This window comes from Petromyzon marinus, chromosome 4 (assembly GCF_048934315.1).
Source record: "Petromyzon marinus isolate PM22_M1 ecotype Great Lakes invasive population chromosome 4, UKy_Petmar_22M1.pri1.0, whole genome shotgun sequence".
NCBI classification, from domain to species: Eukaryota; Metazoa; Chordata; class Hyperoartia; order Petromyzontiformes; family Petromyzontidae; genus Petromyzon; species Petromyzon marinus.
The window spans coordinates 11,261,508-11,282,977 of NC_133670.1; the positions used below are offsets into that span (position 1 = coordinate 11,261,508).

The window sequence follows — 21,470 nt, forward strand, 5'->3', positions numbered from 1 at the left end:
AGTGATTATTTCAGTGATCTGATAAGCGTAGATTAAAAATTCTTCATCACCCAACATACTTTTAAAATTATTCATGTCTGGGTAGGCCTTCTGCATTAGAATCGTCATTCATCAGTCTTCTCGACACAATGCTGTAGGCGCGTTAATAATAATTGGGTTGCTCTTGTGCACAGCTGCAGTGAATCATAATTACACGGGATAATGACAAGGGCTCGTAATCACTCTGCCTCTTTGAGTCACAATCACATTCAGATGTTGGACGTACGGCAGAGTCTTTAAGGATAATTTTTACGGTATTGTGAAATCTTTTGTATTTATCCAAGAAAGCTCACTGAATCTCCTATACAGGGTGCTTAAAAAAAGGTTAACACTTCTGAGAAATTGAAACAATACCACAATAAATGTGCCTCCTGGCTCTGGAGACCACCTGGGGAAGATTCCAGGCATGTGTTGACAATGATGGCGAACAAATGGAGACTCTTTTAAGCTATTAACATACATTTGTTATCATGTTAAAGTGTATCATCCGTTCTTTTTTCCACTAAATACGATAGTCCCATATAAGTGTGAACACGTCTTTTTTTAAGCACCCTGTACTGCACCTTATCCAGCAAGTTCCTGCTGGAGAAATTTAAACAACAATCTTACAGGGGTCCTTCATGTGGACAAAAACTAGAGGACTCTGAGGAAATCAACGCTAAGGAAATGATCACACTCAAACTTTGCACACAGTCTGTACGAAAGCTACTTGCACACACAGGGAGCACGCTGGGCTCCTGCAGGTGAGCATCTTGCACATCAATCTGCATATGCTGCTGAGCTTCAAAAACTGGACATGAGGCACATTGAGCCTGCTGACATCGTCATGGGCAAAGAGTGCATTGATCACCACATAAGCAGTCCAGCAAGTAGGCATCGCCAAAAACATCAATATTGATCAGGGAAGTCGGTCATTACCAACCAATTCATGACAACACGGCACAGTAATGTCTATATTCAGTGGTACATCCAAGATGGAAAACATGTAATACGTAAAAACAACACGCCCAGCGCAACACTTCGTATTTTATTTTAACGGAGATAGGGTAGTTAGATATCTGACAAGAGCACAGGTGGAAGCTGAATTACATTTTCACTTAATATATAAGGTGGGGCGGCGGCGGGGGGGAGGGTTACAACGAGTAAATTACACCCACGGAGGAGTCGTGGTGACGTGCTGTGCAAGACACGGACGCAGCGGACCCAGTCCATTCTCGCGTGTCCTCAATTACCCTCTGTGGCCGTGCCCCTCACGTTTCACCTCGCCGGGTTTGGCTGTGACAGTCCGGGCCCGTCTGCCCAAGACGCCCGACACCGCAGGGCGCGCGTTCGCCTGCGCGGATGACAGCAGATCGGCACCGCGTCCGCGCACCGACGGCGCCTTCGCCTCGCGCGAGCCGTCCACGCGATTGCCGCCGGTGATGAGAACGTTGGAGGGGGGCAAGAACTCCAAGCATCCTTGCATTATTGTTGCTGCTCCATGATCCGTGGGCACGTGCCTTGGGCTGGCACGGGCTGTGAACCGCCTGTGGGTCAGTGCTGCGGCCACCGCGAGCGTCTCTCCGGCACCCCTGAATTTGGACGCACGGGAGTCGGTGCTCTTTTCCTGCCGTTCTCTCTGATCCCGGCTCCTCTCCACATCCACGACCCAGCGACACACGCGGGTGAGGCGTGCGGGAGACAGCGTGCCGTGTACGAGGCCAGATGATGCGCGGGACCTCTGGGGTTGTTTCCTGCCCCCGCCGCCGCTGTTCAAGCTGCTGGTCACCATCTGTCGTCCTGGCTTGTTACCTGAAGCTGCAAGGATTCGACCAAAAGAAAAATCCTCGGATTAATTGTCTCAAGGGTGCAGTGTTCAGGCAGCATGCATACATGGGTGTGCAGTCCAATTCGTTACTCTCGTTGCGGCCAGCAATACGCACACCTTGAATGGCTGTTCACGAATCGAATGTGTGAACTGTGCACCATATAGGCTATGGTAAAACAACCACCTAAAACACGGTCGAGCACAAAAAAAACATCTCGTGATTTTAGAATTACAGTACTAATGTAAGGGCCCACATTACATGATTCCCTATTGAGACCATTAAACAATGATTTCATAAACACCAAGCACTCGGATTGTCTTCTTGCTTATAATATGTCGATGTCTCTGTAGACGTACCGTACACATATACAGATAGCTTTGCAGTTAAGTTCTCACCTCTTTTATCCATTGCTTCACAATCTCCTTTCCAGTGACTTTTTTTAAATTGTGCTACGTTGTTTTCATATGAATCACGTGTAGTTGTTGGATGCCAGTCGGTGGTGACGTCTTGCAGGGTTTTACACAAGCAGATGTCTTAAAAGTGTGAGCTTGTGACCAGGAGAATATGGCACTGGATATAGTTTTGTTGTTGTGCACTTTTTGCCCGTTGCTCTTGGCAAGGGCAGCATTTGCTCAGCCCTCCACTTGACAGATGCAAACAAGCAAGCCCGTTGTGTTAAGCTCCTCGCGAATCAAGCTGCAGTCAGTGGAGCGTACCCAGAGATTTAGAGTATAAACACTTGTTAGGTGCAAAGTGGTACCGTTATCTCCATATATATAAAAGGCAAAGTTGTGAATGTGTGACTGTTCTAAATGTTTAGCGTACTTCCCGACATGCAACAAACTTGAAATTTGCCATGTGGGTACTTTCCAGACTGTACACCATGCAAAAATTAGAAAAATACACTTTGTTTTTTTTTTGGGCGGGGGGAGCTCAATAATGTATATATATTTTTTCTGTCATGTGACCCGCGCATGTGGAAGCGTAACGCATTGTAGTGTAGTGGTTAGCGCGCCGCGCTACGAACCCGGCGACCCGAGTTCGATTCCCGCTCACAGCCACCACCGGTGACGATTATTTGAACCGGTCCTGGGCCTCCCCTAGGTCGACTCAGCCTCAAACGCGTAACCGGTGTGGTGTGTGAACATCGCCATTGGGGAGACAAAGGCGGCCGGGTGTGGTGAATCCAAGTCCCGGGCGAAGCCGGGTAGTTAAGCTTTGTGTAGTATATGACATAGTTAATGTATTCGGAGAAATCGCATATACCAACTAACACATATCAGCTGCCCCTCTTAAATCCATTTATCACTGAAAAATGCTAAGATTTCCCTTGATAATAGACTTTCTATCTCAATGGGCTTTCACCACATTATAAATGATAACCATTATTTTGTGAAGGCTATGGGAATATAAAGATGTTACTTTCACACGTGAACTATGCACTACTGGATGAAGGCCTTGCCAAGCTGTCGTCATTTCTCACAGTGTAGCTCCTGCCCACAAGTTGATTGTATTGCTCCATATTTGTGGGGAACGTCCTCTTCGACGTTTTTTTCTTCCAATTTTACTTCCTTCATTCCTTCCTTCAAGGCACCCTATCAGTGTCATTCTTCATGCTTATTTCCACACTCCATTTTCTTCGTCAATGTCCATGTTGTGATCTATGTGCCACTGCATGTAACATTAACTGATTTAAAAGTACTTAATTAGGCAAATGAGTATATTTCTTTTCTTTGAAAAGAACGCCATCCTTCTCTAGCTTGCCCCTTTATTTTAATAATGTTATATTCTTAGCTCTTTCGGTAAAGTCACGTTGAATGTACCAAGAGGTTTTATATATATTTTATTATTTTATTGTTTCCCTTCAACGTGACTTTACCGAAAGAGCTAAGAATATGAATTACTGCAGTCACGAAAGCTTTAAATCAAAATTTAATAATGTTGTCCTAGTCTGCCTTCAATAACTGCCCTAGGTATAATACTCTGATGTGCATATTAAAAAGGGAGTTAATAGAATGGGCATCAGACAAGGAGACAAATTTTCGACAAAGGTATTCACATCAAAGAGAAAACTTGACTTGTTATTATATATTAATAATATATATAATTTTAAAGAAGGCGGATTTTCTAATCAATGGAAGTGAACTACAGAATATTATTGAATAATTCTAGATTTGAAGTTTTCGTGAGATGCAATGATCCATACTCTTTGGTTCTTTCAGTAAAGTCACGTATAACTAGCTAGTTAACAGGGGTAACTAGCTAGTTACACCTGATGACGGAAGCTTGTGTTGCCTCTGAAACGTTGTGAATTGATTATTTTTTTTTACCTACGTGACTTTACCGAAAGAACCAAAGAGTATTATTGAAAAACTTAATAAATAAGGCTGGATATCTAGGGTCCAGATAAATATGAGAATAACAAAAGTCATCCACAACAAGTTTGCTAAACAATGAAAATACACAACTCCTCTTAACCACGCTGATATGGGGGACCAATGTTATTGGTTCTATTATCCGCTGGGTAATCCGCGATCTTACCCTCTTAGCAGCAGAGTAAAAACTTCACGGATAACCCACAGATAAGAGAATTAATCGCGCAACGCTTCTTATCTGCAATCACGAATATTTGAAAGCATTTTTGCTATGCATGAATGCTTGATGGGCGAAATGATGGTTAATCATGGATAATAGGAAGAAATAGGGCCACGGAAAATAGGAGTTTTCAAGGATCCTACAGCTGCCAGGGAGTCGTGGGTATTAGGGTTGTGGATAAGAAGAGTTCTTAATACGTTGGAGGGACAAACTGAAATTGAGTTGTAATGTACCAAGAGGTGACGTATTTGTGAGTTGATTTAATGTGGTATTACGTTCAGAAAACAAGTCGATTTGAAAAACAAAGTCTCTATTGTTAATAGACATTTAATAGACAATCACGTAAAATAGCAAGGTACAGCCCTGCAATTGCCTCGACTGGAGAGAGCCCTCGAGGAGAACTATATAGGGTGATTTAAAGCTTTCGTGACTGCAGTAATTCATATTCTTAGCTCTTTCGGTAAAGTCACGTTGAAGGGAAACAATAAAATAATAAAATATATATAAAACAATAAAAATTCTCACGACGTTTCGACCATAACACAAACGGTCATCATCAGGTGTGAAAAGCAACGGCAAGAAACATTTGAAAGAAGTGGCTGTTCGCATTTATTTATTTTCAAAACGGTGTTTTTTTTATTTAAAAAACCGTTAGCACCACGGGCAGCGATTTGACAGTTTGTTTAGAAGGACGAATCCCATCTGGCTACCATGAGAGATTCGTTCATGAGGTTATCCACATATACAAGCACAGAGACAATTTCAACCGAGAAGATGGATTCTGGCTTAGCAATCATTGGAAAGATTTGATAAACCATTTCAGGTCTTAATTGATTGTTCACGCTTACAAACAGCATACATACATTTTTCGTCTCCCCCTCCTCTTTTCAGAACATAGATGGACTCGTCCTTCTAAATAAACTGCCAAATCGCTGCCCGTGGTGCTAACGGTTTTTTTTTTAAATAAATACACCGTTTAAAAATAAATAAATAAATGCAAACCGGCACACCTGATGGCGACCGTTTGTGTTATGGTCGAAACGTCGTGAGAATTTTTTTTGTTTTATATATTTTATTATTTTATTTTTTCCCTTCAACGTGGCTTTACCGAAAGAGCTAAGAATATAACTATATAGGGTATTTCTATTTACTCTTGTACACAGGCCAGACTTTTGGAAGAGGTGGGAATACCCATACTTTACCCTACCATGCGCGATCTGCTGATCGGCAAACTGTAGTGAACCCTTTCTACTGATGGATCGAAAGAGGCATAAGGGGGGTGCAGTGTGCTAACCAGTATGACACATGCACATCTCTGTATGCTTGTACAAAAATGCACGTACAAACCAGTTTTCCACTTAGGGACATTGCTCATTAATAATGACGTATACGCATCCAGGATGATAATGACATGAACTCCAAAACTTTCCAGAGGTACTTAGGACATGTTATCAACTAAAACAGCCTGGCTAAATTCCCTGCACAAAGAAGGTAAACGAATTTATTCAGTCAATTGCAGAACAAAACGTTTATCAAGTTTATTACTATTGCCTTTTCAATCCTGATTTCAAATTGCTCTGCTTTGGAGATTAATGTTGTTTGCTTTTAATAACCTGTTTAAAGATGCCTCTGCCTTTAAAACGATGACGAACGTGGTCTTTAAGCCTCACATGTGCCTCATGGTGAATGATGAACATAAACGTAAAAGGGCTCAATACAGAAAATTAGCATTGATTAAAAAAAGATGCAACCTTAACCTACTTATGGCCATTATTTGTTACGTTACTTGAAGTCGCCAATGGTTTGTAGATAACTACTGCAATGTATTTAATATGCTGCCTGCAAATTTACTTCCTGCAAATACAAGTCCCATTCTCCCTGGGACCAATTTGGGCTCAAGTGGAAATTTTTTGCTTCATAAGATTACAAGAAAATGTAACAACATACTGTACTATCCGAAAAGACGTCGCATTTACGTTATTTTTCTTTCATATGGCCAATTGACAGTGAAGTGGCATTCCACATGGCATATGGGAGTAAAAGTCTAACAAAGAGCATCGTTTGTTTTTTGAGAACATAATAGCTAATTTCACCTCCGGCGGAGGACAATTGGGTTAATGGCAAGAAGCAAAGGGCCTGTAACGGGGTCAGTTGCTTGTTTGTAAAAAAAATGTTTTTCCCCATCTTGTTTTCCTTAAGGATATTTGTATGTATATTCTTGGTTCTTTTGGAAAAGTCACGTTGAAGGGAAACAATAAAATATATATAAAACAATAAAATTCTCACAACGTTTCGACTGTAACACAGTCATCATCAGGTGTGAAAACCAACGGCAAGAAACATTTGCACATCAAAGCACTATGTGTTAACTGATATTGTTTTAATTGGTCATTTATTTTTCCAAACATTATATTGTGGAGATTAAAATAATCTCGGCAAAATGTTGTTTGGAACGAAACAACATTTACAGTGGTTACATTTCGTTTGCCATTTTTGTATACGGTTTGAAGGTTATCTCAGAAAAGGGATGCATGTCTTACGTCTCGATAGAATGATTTCGATGAATATTGACGGAGAGTAAACGTTCGTACAAGGGACAGCTGTTGATGTGGTTTTCAAAAACCATTGTGTTTGCGAACTAGTTACGTTTGCAAGAATGTTAGCGACAGAATGCATAGCTGTTGAGTGGCAGAAACTGCCAATACCAGAATAAGGAACGATATTCATACAGCATTTTAGTGATTCACAAAGTCAAGTCTTGTTTTTTTACAAGAAAAAGTAACTAAACGTAGTGTATGCCGGTACAGTATTTGTGTGCATGTTAAACATGCAAATATGTTCGTTCTCTGCGTGCCAATGTCACTTTGGAGAAACGGCCACAACATACAGATAGTTAAAAGGTTATACTAATTTATGTCGCCATCATCAAACTGCAGAATACAGTTCAGACAGTGGGTTCCTATCCTGTTTTCTCTCTCTCTGTGTAACATATCAAAGGAACTGCACGAATTGTGTCGTTTCTTCTCCGATGGTGGTGGTGGGTGGTGGGTCTGTCTCTCTTTCTCGTCATTAAAAAGAGATGCCAATTCATCCCCCAGATGACAACACTGCACTTGCGCCACGTGGCCGGCAGGGGCCACAGCGGAGGTGCCGTGTCCGTCGGAGTCCGACTGGGCCGCGTCTTCTCTTCCAGTTCCGTCTCCGTGCTGTTTGTTTGTGGTGGTGGTTGTTGGCGGTGGTGGTTGGTGGTGGTGGCGGTGGGGACAGAGCAGAAAAACCCGGCGAGGTTCAGCCACCCAAGGGGGTCTTCCGGCGTCACCGCCACGACCACCAACGGTGACTGCGCCGGTCCCCACTTGCCCCGGAGAGCGACTTGGCAATGCACACAGTTCCGGTTCTTGTGTAAACACATTTAATATATACATACACACAGTACAACAACCAGAAGAAGTACCGTCGTCGTTCGACTCGGTGAGATCGCGGCAGGAATTTTTCCTGGCTTTTAAATTCACGCAGTTCACGGATTTGACGGCGATTGCCACGCGCACCGCCCACGTGCTCATCACTGCGGTAGAATCAACAACAACAACGCGTAAACACCGCAAATTGTTCACGTGGGGTGTTTTTTTTTACACAAACTTACGTCCCACTTAGAGGTGTCTACGTTTAATTACAGTACGAGCCCCGATTACCTTTTATCCGGGTTCACGTTTCACGAGACTCGCCACCCGCACGGCCTCGTGCGTCGCGGGGGCGAGATGTTACCACCCTCGCCTGGTACGCAGGAGGTCGTGGGTTTCGATCCTGACCCAGTGATGCCCGATGTATATTCATACCCGTCAACCCATACGGCTTACCGCGTATTCTGTGCGCAGGGAAATTGAGTTTTCAGGTCCATACGGCGGAAAGCCGTTTCAATACGGGGGGGGGGGGGGAATATATATAGTGTTACTCCCTTGTGATGGGACTTTATAGGATGAACGTTGAGATTTATAAGGGAACGGGGTGACCAATAAGGTCTGAATTGGGCCGTAATAAAGTAGCCACTGATAAGGGGTTGACAGGTTTGTATATTTGAAGCTTGCGGTGTCTCATTCCCTTGTGGTCGCGTGGATTTTTCTCCGGGTCCTCCGGTTTTTTTCCTCTACGTTTAGAAATAACAAAATGCGTTTAGAGTATGTTGTTGCTTTAATTTTCCACATGATAAGCCACCTCGTTGAGCTATCATTTGTATCCAGATCGCTTCTGCAAAAGAGCTATGCTGTAAATAGCTCAGTGGGCCTTAGCTGGTAAAATAACAGTAGTATGTGACCCCATGCCCTGGCGCCCGTGCTGACCACCAGCATGACCTTGTGACCCCGTGCCTTGGCGGCACCTGTGAACACCGGCATGGTCTTGTGACCCATGCCCAAGCACCCGTGTTGACCATCACCATGGCCTTGTGACCCTGTGCCCTGGCGTCCGTGCTGACCACCAGCATGGCGGCTGCTGGTGTCCCCTGCCCGTCCTAACATTTTTTATTTTTTTTATTTCGTACGATGGGCAAAGCTTATAATGGGATGTCTTATATGGCGATCCACTCGGTGACTTCCTGAGATGCTAAACTGAGAAATGAAGCACCTCCCACGAAAGGCGGTTTGATGTGATTCGTTCCTCGGTCTGGGACTCATGACCACAGTCGCACTTGGGGTCACATCCCTCCCATATTCCACTTGTAAAGCGATGAGGCTGCATCGCAGCCCGTGGCCTGTTGTGTCGGTGGGGTGCTGCCCACTGTCTTCGAGGGAGGTCGAAGCCAGGGACGTGCTGTTGGGTTCGTGATGCGGTGTGTTGGTTCTTTACGTTTTTAAATTTTTCATTGAAAATGGCGTTTTTGTATGTGCTTAATTGTGAATAGGATTTAGACCAATTTCTGATTCTACAGCACTCCCACTGGCATGCCAGGATAGGGATGTCATCGTCATCACTGTCGTCCGTGATCTATTCACTGCTGGATGAACGTTTATGCATGACAACAGTTATCAAAATAATGACCTTTGTTTACCCAGGACACTCTCACTGAGTCTCTTGAGGATCATTTCAGGTATTGGAGTAGGTGGCGATTGTTGCTTTGTAGATTTCAACTGGGTAATGAGTGAGTGTGATGTAAATGTAGGTAAAAGGTGCAAATATGAGGATATCAGTAAGGCATGGGAGTGAGGAATGACAGAGGTGAGCGTTCAATTGACTGTGACATGGCCAAGTGGTAAATAAGTTTGCCGCTTGCAGTGTGTTTGCGGTTCAAGCTCCCAGCTGTGCTGGACAATGTATTAACACACCGTCTGCTTCACAGTGGACGTCAAAGATCCCTTGAATTTATTCTAAAAAGAATAGGCCATGTGTTTCAGCATGAGGGTCCAAGTTTTAAAAAACTATTCCACAAATTACTGAATTGGGCTAAAACAGAAACATCGCCCTCAACGGCAAAACTGCTGCAGACGATGACTCCTTTATTTTAGCTGTGCACTATAACAATGATGCGAACGCCAAATGTAATGATTTGATTACTCGAATAAAACTTCACAGCCGGTCCATAATTATCAACGGCAGTGTTGATTTCAAATGCAAAACTTATTTTAACTTCATATTTACTGTTTAAAAGGTTGTGTGACCTGACACCATTGTTCCAACATCTATTTTCGAGCATATTCGATTGAAGTGCTATACAATATATTCATGCCTTATCTCTGCGCACCTTACACTTGACCATGGTGGCGTTATTATCTAGTGTCAAATTCACTTTGTAAATGTTCGTTTTTGTGTGTGTTCCATGCGTTGTTCAGTACGATGCCTTGACATTTTTCTCCACGTCCTCGGAGCTTCTTCGGCACGTGGAGGGAAACGGACGTTGGCACGTACCCCGAAAACACATCAAATAGCTATACTGTAGAACGGTGCTGTTTGTTCACTCATTTTGAGAGGGCAGCCACTTTCGCCCCTAAGGACATCAGTGTGAGGGCCACCACGCATTTGAAACCATTGGGTTTGACAGCAGCACGATGGGAGTGTTTTCACATTTGTGTATTGCCAGGGGCCTCACGTCATGAGCCGCACTAAAGGCCACGAGGAGCCGCCAGTGGCCCGTCGGCCTTGCAGTGAAAATCACTGCTGAAGAGCACGATTGCGAAAGCCTACGCAGTAGGTGACCGAGTTCTGACCCCTGGCTAATGGCTTTTGCAGGCATGAGGGCCGTGGTCCTGGCTGCGGGCTACGGCACGAGACTGGAGCGGGACGTCCGCGCAGACGTCACTGGTGTCCACTCCCACTTGCTCGGCTGCCCCAAGCCGCTACTGCCAGTGGGGGCCCTGCCCCTCACCTCCCACTGGATGCGGGCGCTGGGGGAGGCCAACGCACGTGGCCACCATGTCGAGCACGTCTACGTGGTGGTCAGTGCACCCTTCTGTGCCCCCCCCCCCCCCCTGAGCAGGCTGTGGTTTTAATTCTGCCGCTCTTCTGCGTGAATTTCCAGCAGACGTGTAAACAACGTAGCACTGGTGTTCATGCACATTATTAGTGTCGCCATCAACAATTCAACAAATTCGAGCAAAGCAACGACAAAAATTAAAATGCAAGCTGAATAGTTCTTCGTGTGCCGAACATCTGTAATCTTGTATTGCATTGCCTGTGTACATCACACATGCTTAAACTCTTGCATGCTTTCTTTCGCATCAAGTTAATGAACCTACATTATTTCTACTACAGTACTTGATATCTTTGGATGCTTCTGTTGATGTTTGTTGCTTATTGTTTTCCCTAAACGTTAATTGATATTTCAGCTTTTATTTTCTTATCTCGACTTATTGTGTGGCACTTTGTAACTCAAATTCAACTGATTGTACAAATAATACATGATTGTGATTGCGTATTCTCAAGATGCATGCATATCATAGATTGTTGCATAAAGTTGTGATCCTGAATCGTGACAATTCATGGAATCACAATGGGGGAAGAGTGAATCATTGCATGCCTATATATATTTTAAAGCAGTGTTCCTTCTGCAGACCAAAAGGGATAGCCAGAATACTTTTTAAGTTAGTGAGAGCTTTGTGGGTAGCTGACATTTGGAGACAATTGATATATGAACATATTATTAGGTAGACTTTTGAGTATTTTTAGTCGTACATTTACCGTTATCCAGAAAATCATTGTGCACGAACATGGCTTACTATAACCCACATAGTTTCCTGTGGCCTGGAGCTGATGCTGCGATTGTGACGAAAGGCTCTCGTTTGTGTGTGCAGACGAATGAGCTCTTCCATGCTAAGTTTAAGGCATGGGCACAAGATTACGGTCCTTTCGTGACCGTTGTAAATGATGGCACCACTCAAAATGAGGTGAGGATCCCAGTAATTCTGTATTCTTTGGCCCTCATTGAGTCCTTTATGTTCTGCACCTTTAAGTGTAGCAAAATGTTGCAAGTTTATAAGTCACAACTGAAAATCAGTTTCCCTGCAACTCTTTGAAGTGACATCTTTAGCAAGTCCAGTTTTCATTAATCTTATAAAGAGTTCAACCATTTAATAATAATTTTCATTTTTAATGTGAATTTCGTCCTTAGATTAGTCCTTGTTTTGGGATAACTACTCATCTTGCTTATAAGGGGTTTGAAATGGGCGTAGCCCAAATGTCAGCAGCCAATGATAATGTGAGTGGTGGACAGCCCAACCCGACGGTGGTTGGTTTTTCACCAATCAAATGGCTGCCAGGTTAAAATTAGCATGTTAAAGAGAGATTAGCATAAAAAAACCCGCCACTTTTTTCAAATTTTCTTGCTGTGGTTTTCATACCTGATGATGATTGCTTGTCTTGCAGTCGAAACGTCGTGAGAATTTTATTGTTTAATATTTTAATTATTGTATTCTTTCCCTTCTACGTGGCTTTACCAAAAGAACCAAGACTAAGAGATTAGCATGTTAATGGGAGATCACAGAGCCGCAACCGAGGGGTCGGCGCGCGAAGTGACTGTGTTGGTGTGAACCCTGTGGACGCGCAAGTCTGAAATGGGCGTGAAGCACAACTAACATCGGAAGGTGGTTTTAATGGGAACATCACAGCCAATTATAACTTAAACTGGTTGATAACGTCCTTCCAAAAGATTGCTCAGTTTGTACCCATCTTCTCGGTTGAAATTGTGTCTGTGTCTATATATATGGATGGCTTCCTGAACGAATCATTGTTGATAGCCAGTGGGTTTGCAAAGTACCTTCGTCTTAGAGAAATCAATTTCGTGTGAGCCCACCGCATTGAAAAAAATATCAGCCACGGCCGAGGTATTGTTCCTACCGTGTTTCAGATCTGCCTTATGTCCACGAACACGGTCCGAGACATGTCGCTTAGTCTCCCCAATGTAACTACTGCCGCAGACACAGCTTAGTTTGTAGACGCCGGGGTAATGCATGTCAGGGATCACATCCGCATTCTACGATAGCTGGCGCCAAACTGTGCCACACGCCCTCCCTCATGGCCTTATGGGAGCCTCGGTACCGATAAAGTAATTTTATTGGGAAAGGGTTAATATTGTCACTTGCATTGGTATTACAACTTGAACACAATGACAGCTTCATCCTCCTCACTGGTGTGTCCTCAGGAGCGGCTGGGGGCCATCGCTTGCCTCCAGCTGGTTGTTGAGCAGTGTGGCCTGCAAGAAGACCACACCATCGTCATAGGGGGGTGAGCACATGCAGCCGAGCCTCTAAAGCCTGGTGCATTATAGTCGTGTAACGTTCTCTCTGGAAATCATAAGTATCACTCCTGTGTAGCCTTTCGCGGCTGTGCGGTGTAACTCTCCGATGTGTGTGCGTTTTTCGGCATGGCGTCGTACGTTTTGCTCCACCTGCTGGGAGATTCTGCAGGATTTTAATTCCTGAACAGAATCATGGTACAACTCGAAGCCACTTCGAGGAACAATAATAAATATTTTATTCAGAATAACATAACTACGTCCCAGTATCAGGAGAGTCCTATTTTGCTACTTTTTGGTCAGTTTTTTATTGAGTATTCTGGATGTGAGGAAATTTGGTGTACGTAGAAAAAAAAGTATGCACTCAAAAATCCATAGAGCCATCTCGTAGACCTGCAGGTTAAAGTCTACCAGAAAACTACAACAGTATCGTCCATTGCGGCTGCAGATAAATTGATTTGTTCATTTAACAATTACGGTACAGTAACATCACAACTTGAGTACTATGGACAATTACGTGAAAATTGGAATACATTTTATAACTGTACTCAATGTACACGTGACGTTATTGCTCGTTGTGTGCCGGTTGGGTGCATGGGAGCGTGCATCCACGGTTGTGTAGTGGGTTCAACTGAGTCGTAGACGTACTCTTTGGAGGCAACACATTTATTAATACCAACACACGGGGTAACTACCCCTTAACACTCTAACAACCTATCGTGGTAGACCACCAGGCTAACGGCACTAATTACACGGTAACTAGCTACAACGGACCCCAGCTTGGGTCCAGGTCCACGTGTTGGGGACTCTGTAGGACGTAGAACGTAGATTCTTCAGGATGAACAACAGCAGCCGGTCTCTCTCGGGGACCCGGATTATATCCTCTGTGGGGGGGCTGGTCCCGCCCTTAGCCACGACCACGTTCTAGAATCCTCGAGCAGGATCTCGGCCCTGACACGTGACCACCCCACGCCCCCACTTGGGGGCCCTGTGTAGACTTAACCGGTCACGTGTTCTCTGGGGTCAACCAGAGTGCCACGGCCCATAGTAACCCCTTTCCCTGTGGCCGACACTCCCACACCCTCTCCTGTAGTGGTCGGCACTGCATGCCAAGCGTGGTGCCATCCAGCGCTGTCAGTCAGCGTTCACCGAGCCCCTCCAGGGCCGGTACTGCACCCACATATACGTGGTCCCGCGATGTCAATACATCGCACGCCGTGCCTCTCTAGGGCCAGCATTACAGTTACATCCGCAATGTCACTACAGTTGTATTAAAATAGACCCCCAAGTGCCTTGAGTCACATCCCAAAGTGAGTCTGTTCTTGTCCAGCTGAAGCGTGTCTCTTTATGGATGATGTGTGACTACAATACAAATAATGGTGAGACTTCATGACAATTCCAGTACATAACACTGTACTGGTTTTATAATGGATATACTAATTCGGAATTTCCACAGACAGATGAACAATGCCATACTTGATTCGAAGCTTTCGTGACTGCAGGAATTATTAGTCTTTGGTTCTTTCGGTAAAGTCACGGAGAAATAAGTAAAATAATAAAATACGACGTTTCAATTGCAACACAAGTAACCATCCCCAGGAACAAATAAATGAGAAAACAAGCATAGTAAACTTGGAAATATAATGCAATACAACACAGAGAGTCGGCCAACACAAAAGTCAACATCCCACTTGGTTGATTAACGTTCTTCCAAAGATTGCTAAATTTGAGAGAGAGACAAAACATATACACGGAGACACACAGACAAGCAAAGTGTCAGGCGTTAGGCACAGATCACCAAAACTATATGTATGATTGTACTCTAACTGCCTCTATCTTTCACGTAAATATGCCCACTGTTTCTGTACGGTATCTTAATATGCAGTCACGTTCAGATGCTATATAAATCAAAAGGATTGTTTTGGCATGGGGACAGTTCAACTTTACTCTGGTACAATGAAACAGTGTCCCATTTAAATGCTGAGGTGATCAGTGGTGATCAGTGGTGATCAGCGGTGATCAGCGGTGATCAGGCGAGGAATGCAGAGACCATGTGCTGCTTGTCATGTGCGCAGGGACACGCTTTTCTACGAAGACTTCAATCTTTCCGCCGTGATCGACTGCTTCTTTGGTCTGCAGGAGCACAGAGGGCCCGAATGCAGCCTGGTGCTGTCCTACTCCTGTGCGGATCACGGTGTGGCTACTATGCACACAAACACTTATATCGATGGATTGGTATTTTGTTGTGGTATTTTGCATATATATTATATTTTCCTTGATAAATAGGTGAGAAATCATGGAAAATATCCAACTAACAAAGAATATATTTTTCATTTAAGTCAATATCTGTGATTGGATGTGATTTATGGGCTGTCACCTTGTTATCAAATTGTTTATTTATGATGTAATTTGGGAACATTAAGTTGACATTGCAGGATGTTGTTATACATTGAACAAATTCATATCCACTTTACAGTGGAAAATATATTTTAAAAAAATCGTATGTAAGCCAGTTCAGGTGATTTATCATAATTACATTTTAGTAGGAAATCATTGTTAGATTATTGTGTTTGATGAGTGAGATAGGCAAATAGAAATGCTTTGATATATATGTTTTGATATATATACACATCTATATCAAAGCATTACACTTGTCTCTTACCAGCTGCTGTCCTCTAGTGCCTTGTAGTTTTGGATGCGTTGTGTATTGATTTTTATTGCACTTTTGGGAATATGAATGAGCACTGTTGTTGGCACGTCAATGTGTAGAGTGTAGATCTGTGTATACCCAGGGGGTGACGGTGCATGCCTTGTGGCTGCGCTGCGTGCAGAGACCACGAAGTTTGGCATTCTGGAGGTGGACGAGACGCGGAAGGTTACAGCCTTCTTGGAGAAACCCAGCGCTGAGGAAACCAGCTCACGGAGAGCGGTAGGGCGGCAATGTAGACAAAGGCTCCTCTTAGATCATTGGGACCCTTTTTGACGTTATCAATATGATGAAGTCTCCCATAGATATAACTACTGCTCAACCAAAGCTATTAATGCCTTGGATATTTGCATTTCCTTTTTGCTATTCGCCTTAGGCATTATCTGGTCTAAAACTGGTGAGACATGGTCATGAAGGAGGCTGTTTTTGATGTCAGCAAATCAGTTTTAAGAACAATGTGTACATTATCAAAGCATGTTTGTCTGTTTTACCACAAGCATGTGTGGTTAATGCAGACTGGATGCCGTGCAATAGGTGTCTATTTGATGTTTGAACATCTGAACACCTGTGTTATTGCCGAAATGGGTAAAGCCTATTCTTCTTTCATCAAAGGCACCTCTTATTTTCTGGACAAGTTTCTGAAGCAGATGCTGTTAATGCGCATCTGTTAAAGCTAACGTCACACAGAATATGTCTCCCTACTATTTATGTTGGCACAAAGCATGAGGTAATATTTTTTGTTGAGTAAACTAGAGAGAGACCATGACCAGCATTAGATACAAAAATATTTTCTTTGTATTTCAAAGAACCTAAACCAGGTTTACCTTTCGATTTAAAGCTTTCGTGACTGCAATGATTCATCTTCTTTGGTTCTTTCGGTAAAGTCACGTAGAATGAGAATAAAATAATAAATTGATAAAATAAAATAACACAATAATATTCTCACGACGTTTCGGCCACAACACAAGCAGCCTTCATCAGGTGAAGGGGGCGAGACTGTCTGGTAGGACAGCGCAGGTTTACCTTGATCACAGTGCAGTGCGCTAACCACCACGACGCCACTGCTGTCCAGCTGCCTGCTCAGTGCATCATGGGACAAATGGTCACATGTGCATATTCACTCTGAGCACCAGAAAAACATGCCATGGCCCAAGCCAGTGACGCACAATTATGCATGTTCATAAGTTAAATGAAAAAGTTTCCTACTCCTTTTTGGTACAGCACTGGTGGAAATAGGGGGCCATCCATTTAGTAGGTACGCAAAAATCTGTCAAAACTTGACCCCTCCCCCCTTCCTGTACCCACGCGTACTTTTTACACCCCCCCTACCTGCGTACGTACGCTTGACGTACCCCCCCCCCCCCGAATCCTATAGAACGGCCGATATTTTATCCACGCAGAAACGATCGAGGATGAATAATATTAATATACTTTCATAGAAATTTAAATTATTTTAGTCAATGTGGGCTTTGAAAGGAAAAATATCAGGCACTAAACTTCAATGGTGCAGCGTTAAAACTGGTTCACAACCAGCTATCGTTAAGTATGTTGTGACAACACTGCAGGGTTTCTTGCGGAGAACTTTAAACACAAAGTCTGTCAGGTTATTGGCTATGTAGCGACATCAAACAAAGTCATCGCTCACGAGAGTGTTTAAGCAAACAGATAGTCCACCGCCGGACTATCTAACGCATTTGAAGGCCAATGTAGATAAATTATGATCGAGGCTTCAACCCCCCCCCCGTTTACTATGCGTACGTACATTGTCAGTAGACCCCCCCAAATGCAATGCGTATGCATTTGGGTTAACCCCCCCTCCCCCCTCCATGCGTACGTACTAAATGGATGGCCCCGTATTGGACACATCCTCCCACTATCAGCTCTTTAGATTGTTTTCCAGATTTTAGCTGACTACAGCTTGAGTTATATGAATTAACACCCAAACGCCTCGAGGACTGTTCCTGGGTACACTTTTTAATCACCCAGTCGACAAAGGTTTTTAATGCTCGAACATTAAACTGGGCTTGGCTGACACATAACATATCATGGGCAATTGTGTGTCTTGGCAAATGTTTAGTTCATCTCGGAGTAATTTAATCGTTATAAATTGCAATTTAACGATGAATTAATTCTTTGATATTGATTGGTGAGCTCATGATGTGTTCATCAAATCGAGTAAGATGTGATGTTTTTAGATTTGTATGTTGTATGGAGCCTATAGTGGCCGCTAAATTCACCACATTGTAAAATCGAATGAAAACATGAATCGCAACCCTGAATCATGACAATTAATCAAATCGCTAGAGGTGAATTGTTGCACCACCAGGTTACATACAGATATGCATACATTATTTTAATCTTGTGAGCTAACCCAGAGATGCTCGAATTTTGTGTTGCAGTGTCCGTGTTTTTATGTTTATTCTAAACATGCCCTGCCATTGTTGAAAGACTTCCTGCATGAGAGGAAGGTGAGCAGTACAAATTGTATATGATGGATTTGCTCAAAAATATTCACCGTCTCACCTTATTCCACAATCTATTTCTGTCAATAGTTTTTTTTTCTCTCCATCTCCACTGCAAATTTCACTAATCCCCACCGTGAAAAAAAAATCATAACTTTGGTGAAAATTATTGCCGTGGCCAAAACCTGAACACAAAAGTCCAGCCAGCCATGTGCTTCCTCACAAAAAAAACCCCTTGAGGCAGAGAGGCTCATGCAATCCATTGATATCTGAATGCACAGTACTTGTAGGTGCTTGTAAATTGGTTTGTCAAAATAGTGTTGCCAATTATCTATTTTTCTCTTGCACGTATTATGCGCTGTATGAATTTTCATGTGGCTCACGCTATTGCTTATCCATTTCCACACATGTGATAGTAGCCTTGTAGTTAGAAGCCCAAAGATCTGTTCTGTTGCTCTATCGTGGCCCATATTTAAGCAATATGAGCACCGATGGCCTAAAGCAGCGAAGTTATTTATCAAGTGGTCACGCATGCCTGTAATCCATTATTGTGGAGGCAATGTTTGGTGGACCACACTAATCTTGTGAAACTCCCTTCACACAGGCAATGAGTTGCCATACCCTTGCTTTCCAAGAGAAATGGTAGAGCAATTGTGAACTCCACCTTGCTCGATCTGTATAAGATAGTTGCCCCTTCACACAGCTGGATTTTATCTGGGTGCTCTAGTATCCTCCCATATGTAAACGCTAATTAATTTGCCAATAATGCCTAAACATATAGGGGATCGCAGAATTTGGTACCAGCTAACCACCAGGCTGCCTTTCCCATGTGGTTCCTCTTGACGAGTCATTCTCTCTCTGCGAGAGTATACGCATACTGTGCATTACAAGTTAAAATTATCATTACGATTACCTTTTAGGATGCTCCTCTGGAGGCACGTGATGCTCCTGGAAACTTCCTGGCGTGGCTGTATCCAAGGTGTGTGCGTCCTGTCAACTTCCATTCCCTGCTACCTCTCAACCGATGCCATACCTGATATCTCCATAGAAAACACTTTGCTATTTTGGAGACACGTAGGTAAAAAATGTAAAAAAATTAAATCACGTTTCGGGCGCAACAGAAGCATCCTTCTTCATGAAGGACCCTTGTGTTGCACCCGAAACGTCGTGATTTAATTTATTTGTTTTAATGTTTTACCTACGTGACTTTACCGAAAAAACCAAAGAGTATGAATCCTTGCAGTCACGAAAACTTCAAATCTAGAACTATTTTGGAGACTCGAGATTCAGGAATCTGTTGATTGCCGAGTTAAGGATGAACATAGATGAGAAATTTGCAGGTCCATTAAGCATTGTTACGATACAGTTGTGGAAATTATAACTATTTAGCTTTATATTCTTGGTTCTTTTGGTAAAGTCACGTAGAAGAAAATTTGAAAAAAAAATTTTGCTATGGTTTTCACACCTGATGATTGCTTGTGTTGCAGTCGAAACGTCGTGATAATTTTATTGTTTTATATTTTTATTATTTTATTACGTGACCTTACCGAAAGAACCAAGAATATGAATCCCTGCAGTCACGAAAGCTTTAAATCAAAATTTATTTAGCTTTCATTTAGACCCATTTTATGAAAGGCACGCCACGCTACATTAGCATCCTATCAATGGATGATGATGTTCAAAGTTGCCCGATTGCCAACCCAGAAGCATGCTGAACACGCGTTACGTGACAAAATATCCACACGTGACAAATCATCCGTTCAACTACAGCTGCCAAGGATTGATTCTCTTTCCTCCCTCCCTCCCACCCCTCCTCTGGCCTGGGACCCTAGGAAACCGGTGTACGCGTTTGAGGTGTCGGGGAGGTTTGACGTGGGCGGACTGCAGTCCTACCTGGCTTGTCACAAGCACTTTGTAGACAGGGACGTTTCTTTCAGCAGCGCACAGGCAGATGCTGCCACCTAGCCGCGATGGGTCAGAGCACGGCACGCAGCAAGGAGTAGCACTCAACGTGTGGTGGGCTCTCTCCAGTCATTTAAAGGGAAAATACGTAATGAGCGTTATCGAAATGGAAATACTTGAGCGTCTTTAATTTGTACAATAAAACACGAATGCGACAAGCCAACTCCACTTAGTCTTTGAAAAGAAAACAGAGGATGAAAGGCTTGCCCCTCTGCAGTGCATTTAACCTAATAGCTGTTATGGAAGGTATTTTTAAACTCAAACATTTGTCAGTATGCATTAATGTTAAAAAAGCCGTGACGGACACTATTTTCATGCATTACATATTGCTGTTAAAAGTGTAGATGCGTTAACTCCGCACTGTTCGATAACCTGCATTGCCACCAGGTATAAAAGGGGCAGCATTACCTCTGGGTGCATAACGGTTGGGGTCAGACGAGGTGAAGTGGACCGTAGCCACGGTTTGGTAAGAACCAATCAGCCAGTTCCACGTGGGAATGTGTGATTGGTTATACCTGGCCACGAACGAGTATAAAAAGGGTGACCCAACAGAGCTCGGGGAGTTCTCTCCCTACAGGAAGACCAAAGCCCGGGCTGAAGACTAGCTAGGACCCTGGACTAGCCTCCCAGCCCTTCTGAGGGCTAAGGCTCGGCGTTTCCAGCGGTCAGGTCCCACCGGGCCAGCGATGGGTCAGATAGCTTCCCCTAGGTCCCAGCCGGAGGACTCTAGAATAGCGGTAGACGTGTGAGTCCCGCCAAGTCCGGAGGCTGTACCTCCTTAAGCTAGGATAGCGGTAGACGTGCAAGTCCCGCCAAGTCCGGAGACTGTACCTCCTTAGGGTATCGGGTGAGGGAAACCGGATACCCCTGTTTGTCAAGGACTGTATAAGGAAATAATTACAATAAACAGTGTGCCTCCTAAGAAGTTTATTCGTCTTTATAAACACTACAAAAGCATTCCTGTCATCCAAAAAAAGATGCTAATTCGATGTTTCTGCTTGAATAGACAACCTAACGCAGGCTTGTCACATATGCGTGTTTGCAAAAACAATTCAGTGGTTACACTTAATAATACAACCATTACCAATTATAAACTATTTTTGTCGTACCGTAAACAAGTTTATAAACAGCACACGTTTGCATTACACCGAAATCTTCACTGTCACGTGGAGGAATCA

The 21,470-nt window shown here is 43.5% G+C and overlaps 1 protein-coding gene and 1 long non-coding RNA gene across 3 annotated transcripts; one reads left to right on the forward strand and one right to left on the reverse strand.

The window, feature by feature from the left end:
* Positions 1-1,046: 1,046 nt before the first annotated feature.
* On the reverse strand, positions 1,047-8,364 carry LOC142907194 (uncharacterized). Of its 2 annotated transcripts, none has more exons than XR_012930869.1 (2): positions 8,135-8,364; positions 1,047-1,836 (listed from the first exon to the last, which is right to left on the reverse strand). It is a non-coding gene; the product is annotated as an uncharacterized LOC142907194 (long non-coding RNA). The 2 variants fall into 2 exon arrangements; XR_012930868.1 differs by lacking the exon at positions 8,135-8,364 and adding an exon at positions 5,306-5,578.
* LOC116938729 (mannose-1-phosphate guanylyltransferase catalytic subunit beta-like) lies at positions 7,526-21,217 on the forward strand. Its single transcript, XM_032946264.2, has 9 exons — positions 7,526-7,778; positions 10,662-10,867; positions 11,723-11,815; positions 13,069-13,151; positions 15,237-15,355; positions 15,993-16,090; positions 18,268-18,336; positions 19,251-19,309; positions 20,163-21,217. Exons 1-9 carry the CDS (start codon positions 7,541-7,543, stop codon positions 20,293-20,295), a joined length of 1,098 nt encoding a protein of 365 aa, XP_032802155.2. The 5' UTR covers positions 7,526-7,540; the 3' UTR covers positions 20,296-21,217.
* Positions 21,218-21,470: the final 253 nt, after the last annotated feature.

Excerpts from the sequence above, each read along its gene's own strand:
- LOC116938729 (XM_032946264.2), top strand. The coding sequence starts at position 7,541 with ATGACAACACTGCACTTGCGCCACGTGGCCGGCAGGGGCCACAGCGGA. Across the intron at positions 11,816-13,068 it reads ATGGCACCACTCAAAATGAG|GAGCGGCTGGGGGCCATCGC; the intron begins GTGAGGATCCCA and ends GTGTGTCCTCAG. Across the intron at positions 16,091-18,267 it reads AAACCAGCTCACGGAGAGCG|TGTCCGTGTTTTTATGTTTA; the intron begins GTAGGGCGGCAA and ends TTTGTGTTGCAG.